General features: G+C 39.8%; 1 protein-coding gene across 6 annotated transcripts in view; it reads left to right on the forward strand.

Annotated features, from left to right (window-relative positions):
* Positions 1–12,768, forward strand: part of dst (dystonin) — a 92,362-nt gene that overhangs the window by 15,046 nt on the left and 64,548 nt on the right. For 2 of the 6 annotated variants that reach the window (XM_029520288.1, XM_029520290.1), the window contains 5 exons: positions 1,358–1,419; positions 2,543–2,632; positions 5,636–5,713; positions 6,614–6,706; positions 12,232–12,398. In XM_029520288.1, coding sequence (XP_029376148.1) covers positions 1,358–1,419; positions 2,543–2,632; positions 5,636–5,713; positions 6,614–6,706; positions 12,232–12,398 — 490 coding nt within the window. Of the gene's footprint in view, positions 1–180; positions 359–1,357; positions 1,420–2,542; positions 2,633–4,408; positions 4,508–5,635; positions 5,714–6,613; positions 6,707–9,299; positions 10,399–12,231; positions 12,399–12,768 lie in introns of those variants that run through there. The other 4 variants (XM_029520286.1, XM_029520287.1, XM_029520285.1 and 1 more) reach the window with 3 other exon arrangements.

Genomic DNA, 12,768 nt, shown 5'->3' on the forward strand with positions numbered 1-12,768 from the left:
TTTCGTTTTCTTTTGCAGTAGGCACTGATTTCTTCTGTGGTTTTGAGTGCTGCTGCTAGATAAACACTTAACTGCATGGAAACTCAAAATAGTGAGTAGTCATGGAAAACCTGACAGAACTCGTTCTGAAAGCTTGATGAGAAAGGGAGTCTTGGCTTCCCTTGAGGCTGCTAGACAGTCAGGCAGGCAAGACGACGGCTGCTACTACTCCTCCTTCACTCGCTTGTCCATACTGAAGTTACGTACCTGAACTGTGATCCTCTTGATAGCTCCCAGGAGCTAGTGCAGAGGATGAAGTACCTGCCGCAAAGTGAGAGGGAACACAGGACTCACCTGGTAGCTCTCATGTGCTGTATGGGTCAGTATTTAACTTACTGCTCCTTGTCATTTCCTTAAGAGATAATTCATGTCGGCACTTGCTCATGACTACTAGTAGTTGAGACTTCCTTGAGCAAAACTTATTTTGTAATGCGTACTAAAGGAGTTCAAAGGAAGGAGGTGCAAGTTGTTGTTGTTAGTCCTATGGTCAAAGTTCAGGAAAATGCTGGTTGTCATCCACGTTGCTGTTGGGGATGTAGCTGGCAGATGATACGCATATGATTGACTGTACAATTGTCTGTTTATTGGTGTTCAGTAAGGACAATTTAGAGCAGTTGTTTCTGTCTCATTGGGAGGCATGAAAGTGGTGACATGAGTAATAGCTGTGGTGACTGGCAAGAATCCTGTGTTGTTCTGACGCAGCACTAAATACAGAATGCAAAATACAAAAAATTGTTGCTTAGAAATATAATAATGTTGTAAGTGCTGGTGCTCATTTATACATAACTAACCGTTGGCTATAAGGATAAAATAAAAGATGAGATATGTTTCATTTTAATTACATCCATTTGAGTCCTGGCCTCGCATACGTTACTTGTGGAAGGAAGTGTAGCTGCTATGGTGCTGGGAAACAAAAAACATAATGTGGTCAGCAGCGTGCAGGAAAGAGTGATGCCATTTCAGTCTCCGGGAAATTATACTGTTTTACAGCCACAGGGACTTGGTCTTAATGAATCCTTCCTCGGCTACATCACTTTCATTGAAACCAATTTAAATAATAAAATATGATTGCATTTTTTTTCCAGCCTTTTTTGATGTAATTTGACCCATGGTGTGGAGTAACTTGTTGATTGACCTCTTGGAGCACTACACACCGCACAACCTGATAGCTTACTAACTGGCTTGAACAGAAGAAAGTTTGACTACTTTAGACAACTCTCAAAAAAAGGAGGTTTTTGTACCCCAAACACATATAATAATTGCTTTATAAAGTAAAGCATACACAGCATGTGAATTTTTATTTCTCTCACTTCCACAGATGAAAGAGACAGAGTACAGAAGAAGACGTTTACAAAATGGATAAACCAGCATCTGCTGAAGGTAAGACCTTTTTATGTACAGGTTTTATGTTTTACAATATGAAAACTGATTTACAAAATCAAAATTATCTGAGGCCCATTTATGTTCATATGGCAACAAGTTTTTGTTGATGGTTACATTTCATCAGCTAACCACTTTCCTGTAACAAAGACAGTCCATCAGATAGGCATTAGCAATAATAACGATTATCACTATCAATGTTAAGTCTGAACATGCTAACATTCCTCTCCAGAGATATTTATTAGAGATATAAAGTGATCGGCAGTGGTGTGAAGCATATGCCTCCAGGGTGGGTTGAAAGATGGGAGGTTTGCCAGTCAGTCAAAAACTTTCAATATTGGATCGAGTGACGGTAAAAGACTTTATAGACATGACATCCAAATAATGAGGAGAGCTTCAGTAGGAGAAAGCTTATTCAAATGCATTGAAATATCCCTCCTAGTGGGCCTCCTTTTCCTACAGTTTTTTTCTCTGAGTTCTCTGAATTTGGGGCTTTTTGATAAAGATCTTCAAAGTTTTGTGTGTGCCATAAATCTGTTATTGTACCTATAATAGTTTTCATTTAATGTTAGCGCTCCAGATTTTCACAGCTAGATTTAAGGCTTCTGGAGCTTCCTGTATCTTTATTACCAGGCCACATGCAGGGTGCACAGAAACCAAAGGTGCTGAGTAATAGTTGGGGATCTGCTTTGCTGACCCAATAACATAAGGGTGCATGTCTATTTTGGCTCTACAGCTGTGACTGCTATGTGGGATTACAGTGCTAAAAGCCCTGTGTGAAAGCAGGTCAACGGGCATCAGGGTGATTTCAGAGACGCGGTATTTAGGACAGGAAGGAGAGAATGGCCTGCTGGGAGGACTGGACTTGTTAAGAGTCTTGCTGAAGTGCTTAGATAAGGTGTCGCAAAGATATAGTGCATATGCATTATTTACCAGTGTTTTACATTGCAAACATTTCGCTATAGAAAGAAATGCTACTTTTGCATTAGATTTCAAAATAACTCCAACATTGATTGCATGCACAGTAGTGGAATAGATATATTTGTTAATTGTAAACCTTTATGTAAGAGCAATATGATTCTTGCAACTTGTTTACAACTTGCTGTCTTTCTCTTGTCTGCAGGTACGGAAGCATATAAATGACCTTTATGAAGACTTACGAGATGGACATAACCTGATCTCCCTGCTGGAGGTTTTGTCTGGAGACACATTGGTGAGTTAATGTGTTTCTGTTTTCTTCGTTTCCCTGATCAGTGTTTTTTTTAAAGAGATATAAGCTCCAAACAAATGTATTCAGCTTTAGATCCACCGAGATCCATTTCATCAAACACAAAACCTTAAGATTGTCATTAGCCACAGATAAGGAAATTGAGAGAACTTCTATCACACTTCTCTAACACTGATGCAGTTCCGCCTTTGGATTAAGATAACTGATGGTAGGAGGGAAAAAGGAATCCTGGAAATTCATATTCTGTAAGCAGATCTGGTGAGGTTTCCATTCAGAAGAACCCACTCATGAACTGTTGACCAGTGACTGTGTGATGAGACACACTGAATAATTGTCCTGTTACTAGGTATAAGTAATATGAAACTAGGGGGGTATAATATACCCTGCTCTAAATGTCTCTGTATAATCGAGATAGTGAGAGATGGGGCACTGTTGTTGTGAGAGATGGGAAATATGGTACCCACAACAAGTTTTAATAAATACACCAGGAAAATGCAAAGTGGGAAAACTTCAATAACAAAGCTTAACTTGCTAACTAGCTTTTTTTTTTTTTTAACTCACTAACTGCCAACGTTAACCTCTCGGCTAGCCTCAATCAATACAGTACACAACATCAAATCAAATCAAATTTATTGATTTACATCAAGGCTTTAGAGCAGGTCTACACCAAATGCTTTATGGAGTTGTTAAAGAGACCCAAAATACCCCCCCCCCCCAAGAGCATGCCCTTGGTGACAGTGGCAAGGAAAAACGTCCCTTAAGAGGCAGAAATCTCGGGCAGAGCTGGGCTCAGGGAGGGTAGCCATCAGCCTTGACTGGTTGGGTGTTTGTAAAAAGAACATCAAACCATTTGTACAAGAACAGCAATAAGAAAATCAAAAATTTTTAGTGTTATAATCATAAGCAGTCCTTTTTCAGCGAACTGTAACAATGAATCTGGAATGATCATGTCAACAATTGTATCATTGTATCATTTCCAGTCAGTCAAAACTTAGCAGGAAATAATGAGCCCCTCAAAACGTTTATATTGTGTCTTATAATGCATTTCCCAGCTGCTCTAGAGATACATTTTTAAAATGTTATTCACCAAAACATATTAAAAGATTTCCTAACAAATTTTGTGATATTGGGTTCTTGTGGCTTGGTTAAAGACATGATATAGGTTCCAATTCCACATAGTTCCATACACATGTGTGTCTAATGGCTCACATTTAGAATATATTGAAGCAGAGTGTATGTAGCTGCAGTACTCTGGCCTAAGACAGCTCTTACTGACGTGCCACATGTTATTCAGCAGGTTGTTTAACCTGTATAACCTAATCTCTCAGTTAACATGTCATTGTTTCAGTGAAGTATGCTGATAGTCTCTGTGAAGTCCGTAGTTAAATAATTCTATCATGCCGTGATGTCCCTTACAATATATATGTATAGTTGAAGTGCATGTATCTCTGTAGGAAGAAACACAGCAGTTACTCCCTCTCCACTGTGACTAACTTTCATCCTCTAAGTACCTATCTGTTTTCTGTTTACATCCTTCTTTCCTCATCTTCTGTTCTCCACTCTTTGACTGTTTTCTGTCCATTGTCTAACTTCCTTTGATTTGGCTGCTGTGTGGGTGTGTGTGTGTGTGTGTGTGTGTGTGCGTGCGTGGGTGCGTGCGCGCGTGTGCGTGCGTGTGTGTGTGTGTGTGTGTGTGTGTGTGTGTGTGTCCATGTCCATGTCTTCCTTTCTTCCCCCATGTGTTGCCTTTTCGGTGATAAGCCAAGGGAACGTGATTTTCTGAAGACATTGCGGTTGGTGAGTGGGACAGAAGCATGTGCAGTTGAGCAGCATGGAGACACGGTGGATGATGATAAGGGGGTACGTGTGGTTCACCCCCTCCACCCCCTTGTAACAGACTAATTCAGAGCGTGCTGTGGCAAGTTAACAGAGGTTGTAGCAACAATCTCACAATCCCACTGTATGATTTGTCTCTTTGTAATCTCACACAATTTATTGAGCACATATCATAGTATTTCACCTTTCCAAATTTGAAAAATTTGCGGCTTCTGTGGAATGTTATGTTTCAAAATGCCACTTCTTTCGATCAGACAATAATATCTTGAATTAATTGTTGTTTTCATGACCAAATGATACTGATGATCTAGAGTACTGTACACATGATCCACACACACAAGCAGCCTCCTGCTCAGATCTTTTCCCAATAATATTGCAAAGATAGCTTTTTATCTATTTTACTACCTCTGTACACCACTGAACCATACAGTCAAAGGTTTCCGAACCTAAATGAGCACCAGGATATTTCTCATCTGCTGCTAATAGTTCACTGCTTTGATGCCACAAGAAAGCCTCATATTGGAATGAGATTCACTGAATGGAAGAGATGGGTTATTAAGTGTTGCTTTGCTACTGAGATGAGCAGGATTCTTCATCCTCTTCCTACCATCAGCACAGAGATATGGCTGAATATAGCACAAATCTTTTGCTGTTGCTGCTGCACCCTGGCTTGAGTGCAATTTCCATTTCATTGCCTCGTGCCGTGGCCCCTGAACGTCATTGTGCATTTGCCACGCAAGATCACATTATTTTACAGTTCTTTACAGCCCTGCAAACTCTGTGTAAATATATTTTAATTACACCTTTGCCTCTCAGCGCATGTTGTTTAAAAGGTTAGATTACGGTTAGATTACTTGATCTGTTAGAATATATTCAGAGCAGATTTGTGATGGTGGAAAAAGGCTCCGAGATGGTAGACTACATGCATAGTGCGCACAGATTTTGAGTGGATCTGCAGGAATGGAAACTGTTGTTGCTTGGTAGGGTTTTTTGGGTGTTCTTTTCAGTCTTTACCTCACCAGACAAGTGGGTAAGAACCTAGAAGCATGTCCTGTGTCTTCCGTGCTACTAATCATTTCTGTAATGTGTCCTCTGATATTGAGAAGAATCTGATTACCATGCATGCCTCCTCTTCCCTGTTTATGTCCACAGCCTCGGGAGCGAGGGAGGATGCGCTTCCACAGACTCCAGAACGTACAAATAGCGTTGGATTATTTAAAGAGGCGGCAGGTAAGAATCAGTCCGAGTGTACCTACAAAGTCTTGCAATTGAATTTGACTGAAGACTGAAATAAATTTGTGTCAAAATTGTCATAAACCTTTCAACGCTCAGACAGCTCCATTTAACTACTGGAAGATTTGATCCATCATGCATGACAGTACTCATTTGAAAGCCATATCATGCCGTGACAGATATTTTCACTTCAGTTGCCACAAATAGTGAATAGCAGCACTACAAAATCCATAGGTGGGGTTTGCAAAACGCTTAGATAACCATCCCCTCCCCCATCGCAGTTGAGATGTGATGAAGAACACAGCCTGGCTGAGCCACAGCCAGATGTGACGTAAGGCTTGAGACAAAGGAGTCATAGACGGTCACGAATGAGTTCTTCTATTGTTTGAGCTACAGTACATACCAGACACATCCTCGCTTCTTCTGTCGAAAAATGTTTAAACCCACAGTTATTAATGATGATCTGGCCAGTACCAGAGGGAGAAATTCACTATCTCTATGTCAAACCAACACTGTTCAGCCCTTACTTTCTGTTCCTGTTTTCAGTGAACGATGTCATGAAATAGAACACATGTCTCTGATAAAACAATAGATAAATCAATCCTGACAGGTTTATAGCATTTAATTAGCAGCAATGGTGCTCTTCATCACCTCAGTCCCATAATGTGAATACAATAACACTGTTCTGCCACACAATATAATGACTATTGTGCCACCTTGTGGTGCATTTTGGACAATAACTATGATGAAACGGGCGCAGTTCAGTCAGCATTAACATTTATCTGCCAGAATATAGTTGAACATACCACGATTACGAAACTCAAGAACATATATTGTCTACTTTGAGGTGTCGGTGTAGAACTATCCATATATTAATCATATGTTCTTTGCCATCAGGTCAAACTTGTAAATATCAGGAATGATGACATCACAGACGGGAACCCAAAACTTACCCTGGGATTGATCTGGACCATAATTCTGCACTTTCAGGTCAGTGCTGTCATTTTATTGGTTGGGAGTTTCTATGCTTTTAACACCCAATTAATTCAGATGATCTATTACCCAGACAAATGATTGTCACTTACTTTTATTTCTTTTTATTACATGTAACTGGTGAGCTGGCATAATAACGTCAGTTAATTTTGAACTTGTGCAACATTCATCTTATCTATAGCATATTTAACATTTTTGATTTAGGAGCAGGATTTATGCGAAAATATTTGCATGTTGTCTGTTATTGGCCTACATAATAGGTAACAAATGACGCCACAAGACGTCAAAGCGTGCAGCGTATGGCAGGCTGAAGATATATGATTGAATTGCATCTTAGTGTTTCAGGAACAGACTTAAATATATGTCAGCATTGCTTTACTTGCCTGCCTTGGATCATGTTTGATTTGGTTGATCATAAATTCAAATCAAGTCGCTCAAGTCGCAGCTGACATGGTATTCACAAATTAAAGTATTTTATGTTATTTCTGAAGATCTGCTTGCTTTTAGAAATACTTTGCAGTTTGAATGATTGCAATGATTGTCAACATTTTGTGGCTCCTGCGCTATGTTTGTGCCTCTGCTTCTGGGTTTTTCTGAAAACACTTGATTTTATTGCTGTATTGGCACATATCTTGTCAAGTGTATTATTGTGTTTCTTCCAGGATCCAGGTGTCCACTGAATTTCATTATCATATAGACCTTTCATAGTTTAAACTACTTTCATTTTTACGCTCACCTTCTCCCCCTCTCTCTGACTGTCTTGCATTGGATTATTAACATCTTTGAGACATGGAAAATGACTTGTTGCTGGTTATTTGCATTAATATTGCAGTATCTCAGACTGAGATGGCATTGAATCAGGATATTTTAATTTTAAAAGTATGCATCTTTCTTTCTAATTCCCTAAAATTATGGGAGGGAGTAGCTAGTATCATTTTTGAATGCACTCATTCAAAAACATGCTGGCAGGTATCTAATGTCGTGATGCCAACACCTGCTGCTGTCAGTCTCACGCATGCCCTTGAGCAATTGTTCCAGCAGCATTAGGCTTGTTTCCTCTTGATTTAGAGCAAGTAGCAGGGCATGTCAGGAGAAAACCTGGAGTTTCAGCCTCCTTAAAAATCTGTCTTTTTTTTAATAAGAACACTCCTGACCGTAGATTGGCATGTATAAACTAAACACTGTTTGGCATTAAATGCTTTTATGCAACTGCCATAAAGTATCAGGATCAGTTCCTGTTTAAAGAACAGGGATGATTTGAGGGACATACTGTACATCCTTATCTTGTATTTGTAGGCCAATATTTTAACAACTAATTTAAACCACTCTGTGTATAAGCAGTCTATGCACTTTTCCTCTTGACTGCTTTACTGTTTCATTCTTGATGTCTTGACTTTCAGACTCCATGCATTGTTTGATCATGGCTAAACTCACAGATAAAAAAACAGATTCCTGTTTTAGTTGGCACAATTGAGACCACACTGTATATTCACCTGGCAAAAGGTGCTCAGAACACCAGACTGTATTGTTTATGTTATCATGGCTGGTGACAAGGCGTGTCTATGCTTGGTTATTTTGCCCTGATTTACTCTCATGGTCCCTATGTATTTTGTTTCTTGTTTTGTCACTCATTCAACACAAACACATAATCTTGATTCATTCATGTCACTGCTGTTATTAACCTTGTTATTGCCAATAAATAAATCAAATGAAAGGAATCATCTTCATTTGAATTGCAACATTTAATAGCAGTATGATACCGGTCAATAGCCTGACCGTAAACTGATCAGAAATAGAGGAAGAAATTTGAACGGTGTTGGCTGTCAGGTGACTTTGACCTTCAGGGGAAAAGTCATTAAGTTCAGATACTGTAAACTTACAGTGACAGTTATTTTTACTGGAGCGCTGTGATAGTATTATATTCCCTCGATCATTTGCTGCTTAATTGTTCTTACTGCCCTGAAGTAAAAAGTATGGATATTTATCTCTTAGGTGGGCTTGTGCACACTTTTTTGGTTTCAATGTTATTTTGCAACTGTTGAGATGGATTTATATGGTGAGTCACTTTCAAGTCAGAGGATTTGCCCTCTTGTGAACTGCTGTGGTGATGATCTGCTCAGATAATAGTGTTAGTTTAAACCATTGTACTTAAACCCCACCTCTGGCTCTCCCATTGTGCGCGGCTTGATTAATAGACAAAGTGAAAACATTTTGTTGTCCAGCTTGGATTTTGCTCTGCTTCTGCTGCTCTCGTTGACCCACGCTGTTCTGTTTGTCAAAGGCTCTCTGACCGGCGGGGACTCTGTCTGGTTCGTGCTGCCAAACTTGCTGAGCCAGAATTTCTCACAGCACAATAGATGGCCATCAGTTGGCATCGTGTCGCACTTTAAAATGTGTCCTCCATTCACCCCTCTTCATGGACACAAATATTAGGAAACCTAAGTAGTGGATGCGTGACGTGTACTTTTTCCATGTCACAGAAGCAGACCAGCCAGCCTGAAACAGGTTTGGCTACAAGCCCTTCTCATTCTTACTCAGCTGAGGGCTGCAAGCACGTGGGCAATGTCTGTGTGCGCATTTATGGTGTTTGTGCTGGATTAGCAACGCCAGAGAAATGTTTCAAAGGTCAAAAAGGATTCCACTGTCAGAGGGGAGATCCAAGACAGAGCGATCGAGCCAAAGAGAGAAATGCAGTGGGAGAGAGTGATAGGCCAACAGCTTCTCAGCTGTGGGTCTTTCAGAGTCATCGAAAGGGAAAAGCCAACTCTGCTGTGAGTGAAGTTCAGGTTTCTGTCTGGCTGCCAGGCTGTTTGCCACTACTTTCTGTGTGTTCATGCAGAGCGTGAAAATGGCTTTCTGTCACTGTGATAGCTGCACTTCAGCTTGAGCGGACCTTACTGGATACTTCCTGAAAACCTCATTGACACAGTTTATCGGGACAAGATTGTTGACTGTTGGCAATGGGAAACATTTGTGGCTGTGCTCGAGGCCCTAAAGAGGAATGTTATGTTGACCCCAAGAAAGCTCTGCTGAACCCTGAATCTAAAGAGCACAAAGGCCGTCGCTATTTTCAAAGGAAAAAGAGGAAATCAGGAGATTTTCAACCTGCGGGATCTCTCAGGAGACCTGAGAGCGAAGCCATTGCAAGTGGGCCCATCTGTGGCAGTGTAGAGCTACAGGATGGTCCAGATGAGGGCTCTGGAGAGATCCAGGAATTGGTGGATAAAACATCCGTTATAGAACATCCTCTATCCAGGCAAGACAGCATCAGTAAAGGTGTCTATATAGGAGAGGTACCAGTTTTAGTTTTCAGAGATCACCTTGGGAAGAAGGTAACATACGGACTTGGTAGGTTTCCCACCGAGCAGACAGATGGCAATAGAAACAGGTCCTCTGCTGAAGGAAAGCTTCGTAGTATTAACACAACTTCCAGACGGGTCTCAGCTAAGGATGGTCTACTTGTCAAGAAGCTGCTACGGCGCCAGTTAAGGAGGGCTGTTAGCTTTGGAGCAGTGGAGCACATGCTACGGACTCTGAGGGGCAATGACAGTCCTGGGAGTGAGGAAAGGTTTGCCAAGATTATATTGGACTCCCAGGCACACAGGAGGAGGAGACGGAGGTCCTACACCTGCTCTGGTTACGTAGACATTCCTACGGCCCCTGCCAAATGTATTTTCACCCAACACGAGGTAAAGCAAGATCATGTTATTTATACCATTACTTGTGTGGGTCATTATTAGTAAGGGCTTTGGTGGGGTAATTTGAAAAGTGCAATTTTGATATTTACATCATGGTAGTAGTGCTTTGATAAAGATACACTGTGTACTAAAAAAAAGTTGTTCATTATTATTAAACTACAACACACAGTACTTACTTTTACATCATATGCTCACAAATCATACGTTATTGAATATATTTAGAGACCACTGAATTGACCATTAATTGGCCTTTATAGAGGCAGTGCTGTAGGTAAAGACTTTGTATCACAATGACAACAGTCACAATTGTTTCTCTTAACAAAACAAATGAATGTTGATTTCATTCTGCTGCCAATTACCAATATCTTTGGATGGTTATGGACAATAAGCTGTGATTTGAACTGAGTCTGAGAACTGAGTCATAGAAAAGCACAACAGCACCTTTGTCTTACAATTAATATTTATGGTCTTATTGAATATGTTGGATTGTTCATTGCGGTGGGGTATGTGTACCTCAGCCTGTCCAGGAGAAGTTCTTCAACTCAACTTCAGCTGTTTAACTTAACACTAAACTTTGTCACAGGAAGGAGACTTCTCTGTCATGTCTGTTCTTCCTTTCCTCAGGAGTACTTGTCATTTAGGGTTCAACTGGATGGACTAAAATGACTAATTCAACCTTATGTCTGTCATTGAAGTGGTTTGAAAGAAAATTGTCAAACAATTGCATATTTTTTATTTCTCATTTATAATGATTTGATTCTTTCCTCTGTGACATCTGATAGTAAATAAAACAGGCAATTTGTGGCAGATTAATATCAACGATAGCTGGTCTAGCACCCCAACAACACTGATGGATAAGAGAGAGGAAAATGTACCTCATCAAGGCTTAAAACGGTATTGCTGAATGTTCATCTTTAATTTAATTAATTTCATCATCATTAAGATGTCATGAATAAGCTTCAAGCTGTGAGGCAAGAATACGGGAACTCGATATGACTGAGCTGTCCATGTTTTTTTTTTTTTTTTAAGAACAAAGACCCAGGGGGAAGGAGTGTTCTCTTCTCGACAACTTTCCCTTGCATTGTAAATTTATAAAGAGCAGCAAGAGAAGCAGGCTGTACCGAAAGGTCAAGGATATTTCTCGGCTTTTCACTGAGCAATGTTGCTGCAATTATGCTTTCTGTTACTGATGCAGCTATTGTTTGCATACTGTTGATAATGGCACATTTCCACTCTCTACCTTTTTAAATGTAAAGTAAAATTACATTTGGCTTTCACTGACCATTACTGTAAGAATCTATGGACTACCCTTCAGTGATTATGCCTTGTTTCATTGATTTTGTGCGTGTGATTTTTGAAATATCGTCAGCATCTGCGGTTTAAATAGGTTCATCCTAGCCTAATGCAGCCTGGTCCAGCCCAGTCCATCCTATCCGATTCTATGTGGTACTATTACTTTATATGATCCTCCTCTTCCTCCTCTGCGTTTTATGTTATACGCCTGTTGGGATTTTTAATTAATTGATTAATTAATTTATTTTACACACGTTTATCTCAAATAAAGAAATGCTGACTCGAGTCATATGAAATAATAGGCGTCTACTTATGGGAATGTTTCACTTACTTAAAATATTGAATATGGGTGTTGATTCAACATGGTAGAATTTGTCATTTGTAGTGTTACATGCTCTAATGTTGTTACCACTCTTGCCTGTCTTATTTTTAAGTTATACAGACAAATCATCATGTATTTATCTATGTCTCTCAACCAAGCTTCCTTAACTTCAGAATTTAATATCACTAGAATTTTCTTCTTTGTTGCAGATCTCGGAGATCCATGTGACAGGGGAGTCCGAGGACATGACAGCCAAGGAGAGGCTGCTGCTCTGGTCCAAGCAGATAACAGACGGCTATGTAGGTGTCCGATGTGACAACTTCACAACATCATGGAGGGATGGAAGGCTGTTTAATGCTATCATTCATAAATACAGGTAGGAAAACATCAGAAACGTTTCCTGCAGACAAACCGGACAGAGGTTGTCCACATAAAACACATGTTGAAATTATAATTTTATGAAACTGTACATTGACATATGTATGCTGCTATTTTTTTCATATGCTGTAAATTATAATTGAAATTTTCAACACATTTACATATTCAGGTTTCACAATGACTGTTTCATATATATAGACATATACTATGCACTACATATGCCATATTTACTCTTCTGTATGGATAACTCCTGATTTCATTTGTATTTTCTCAGCTCTCTTACAGTACCTTTTTTTTCCAGTTGCACCTTTTATGTAGTCTCTTAATTTGACTTTCTGATCATGCTTGGATTCTGCATCTCTTTTATT

This window comes from Echeneis naucrates, chromosome 15 (assembly GCF_900963305.1).
Source record: "Echeneis naucrates chromosome 15, fEcheNa1.1, whole genome shotgun sequence".
In the NCBI taxonomy this organism is placed as follows: Eukaryota; Metazoa; Chordata; class Actinopteri; order Carangiformes; family Echeneidae; genus Echeneis; species Echeneis naucrates.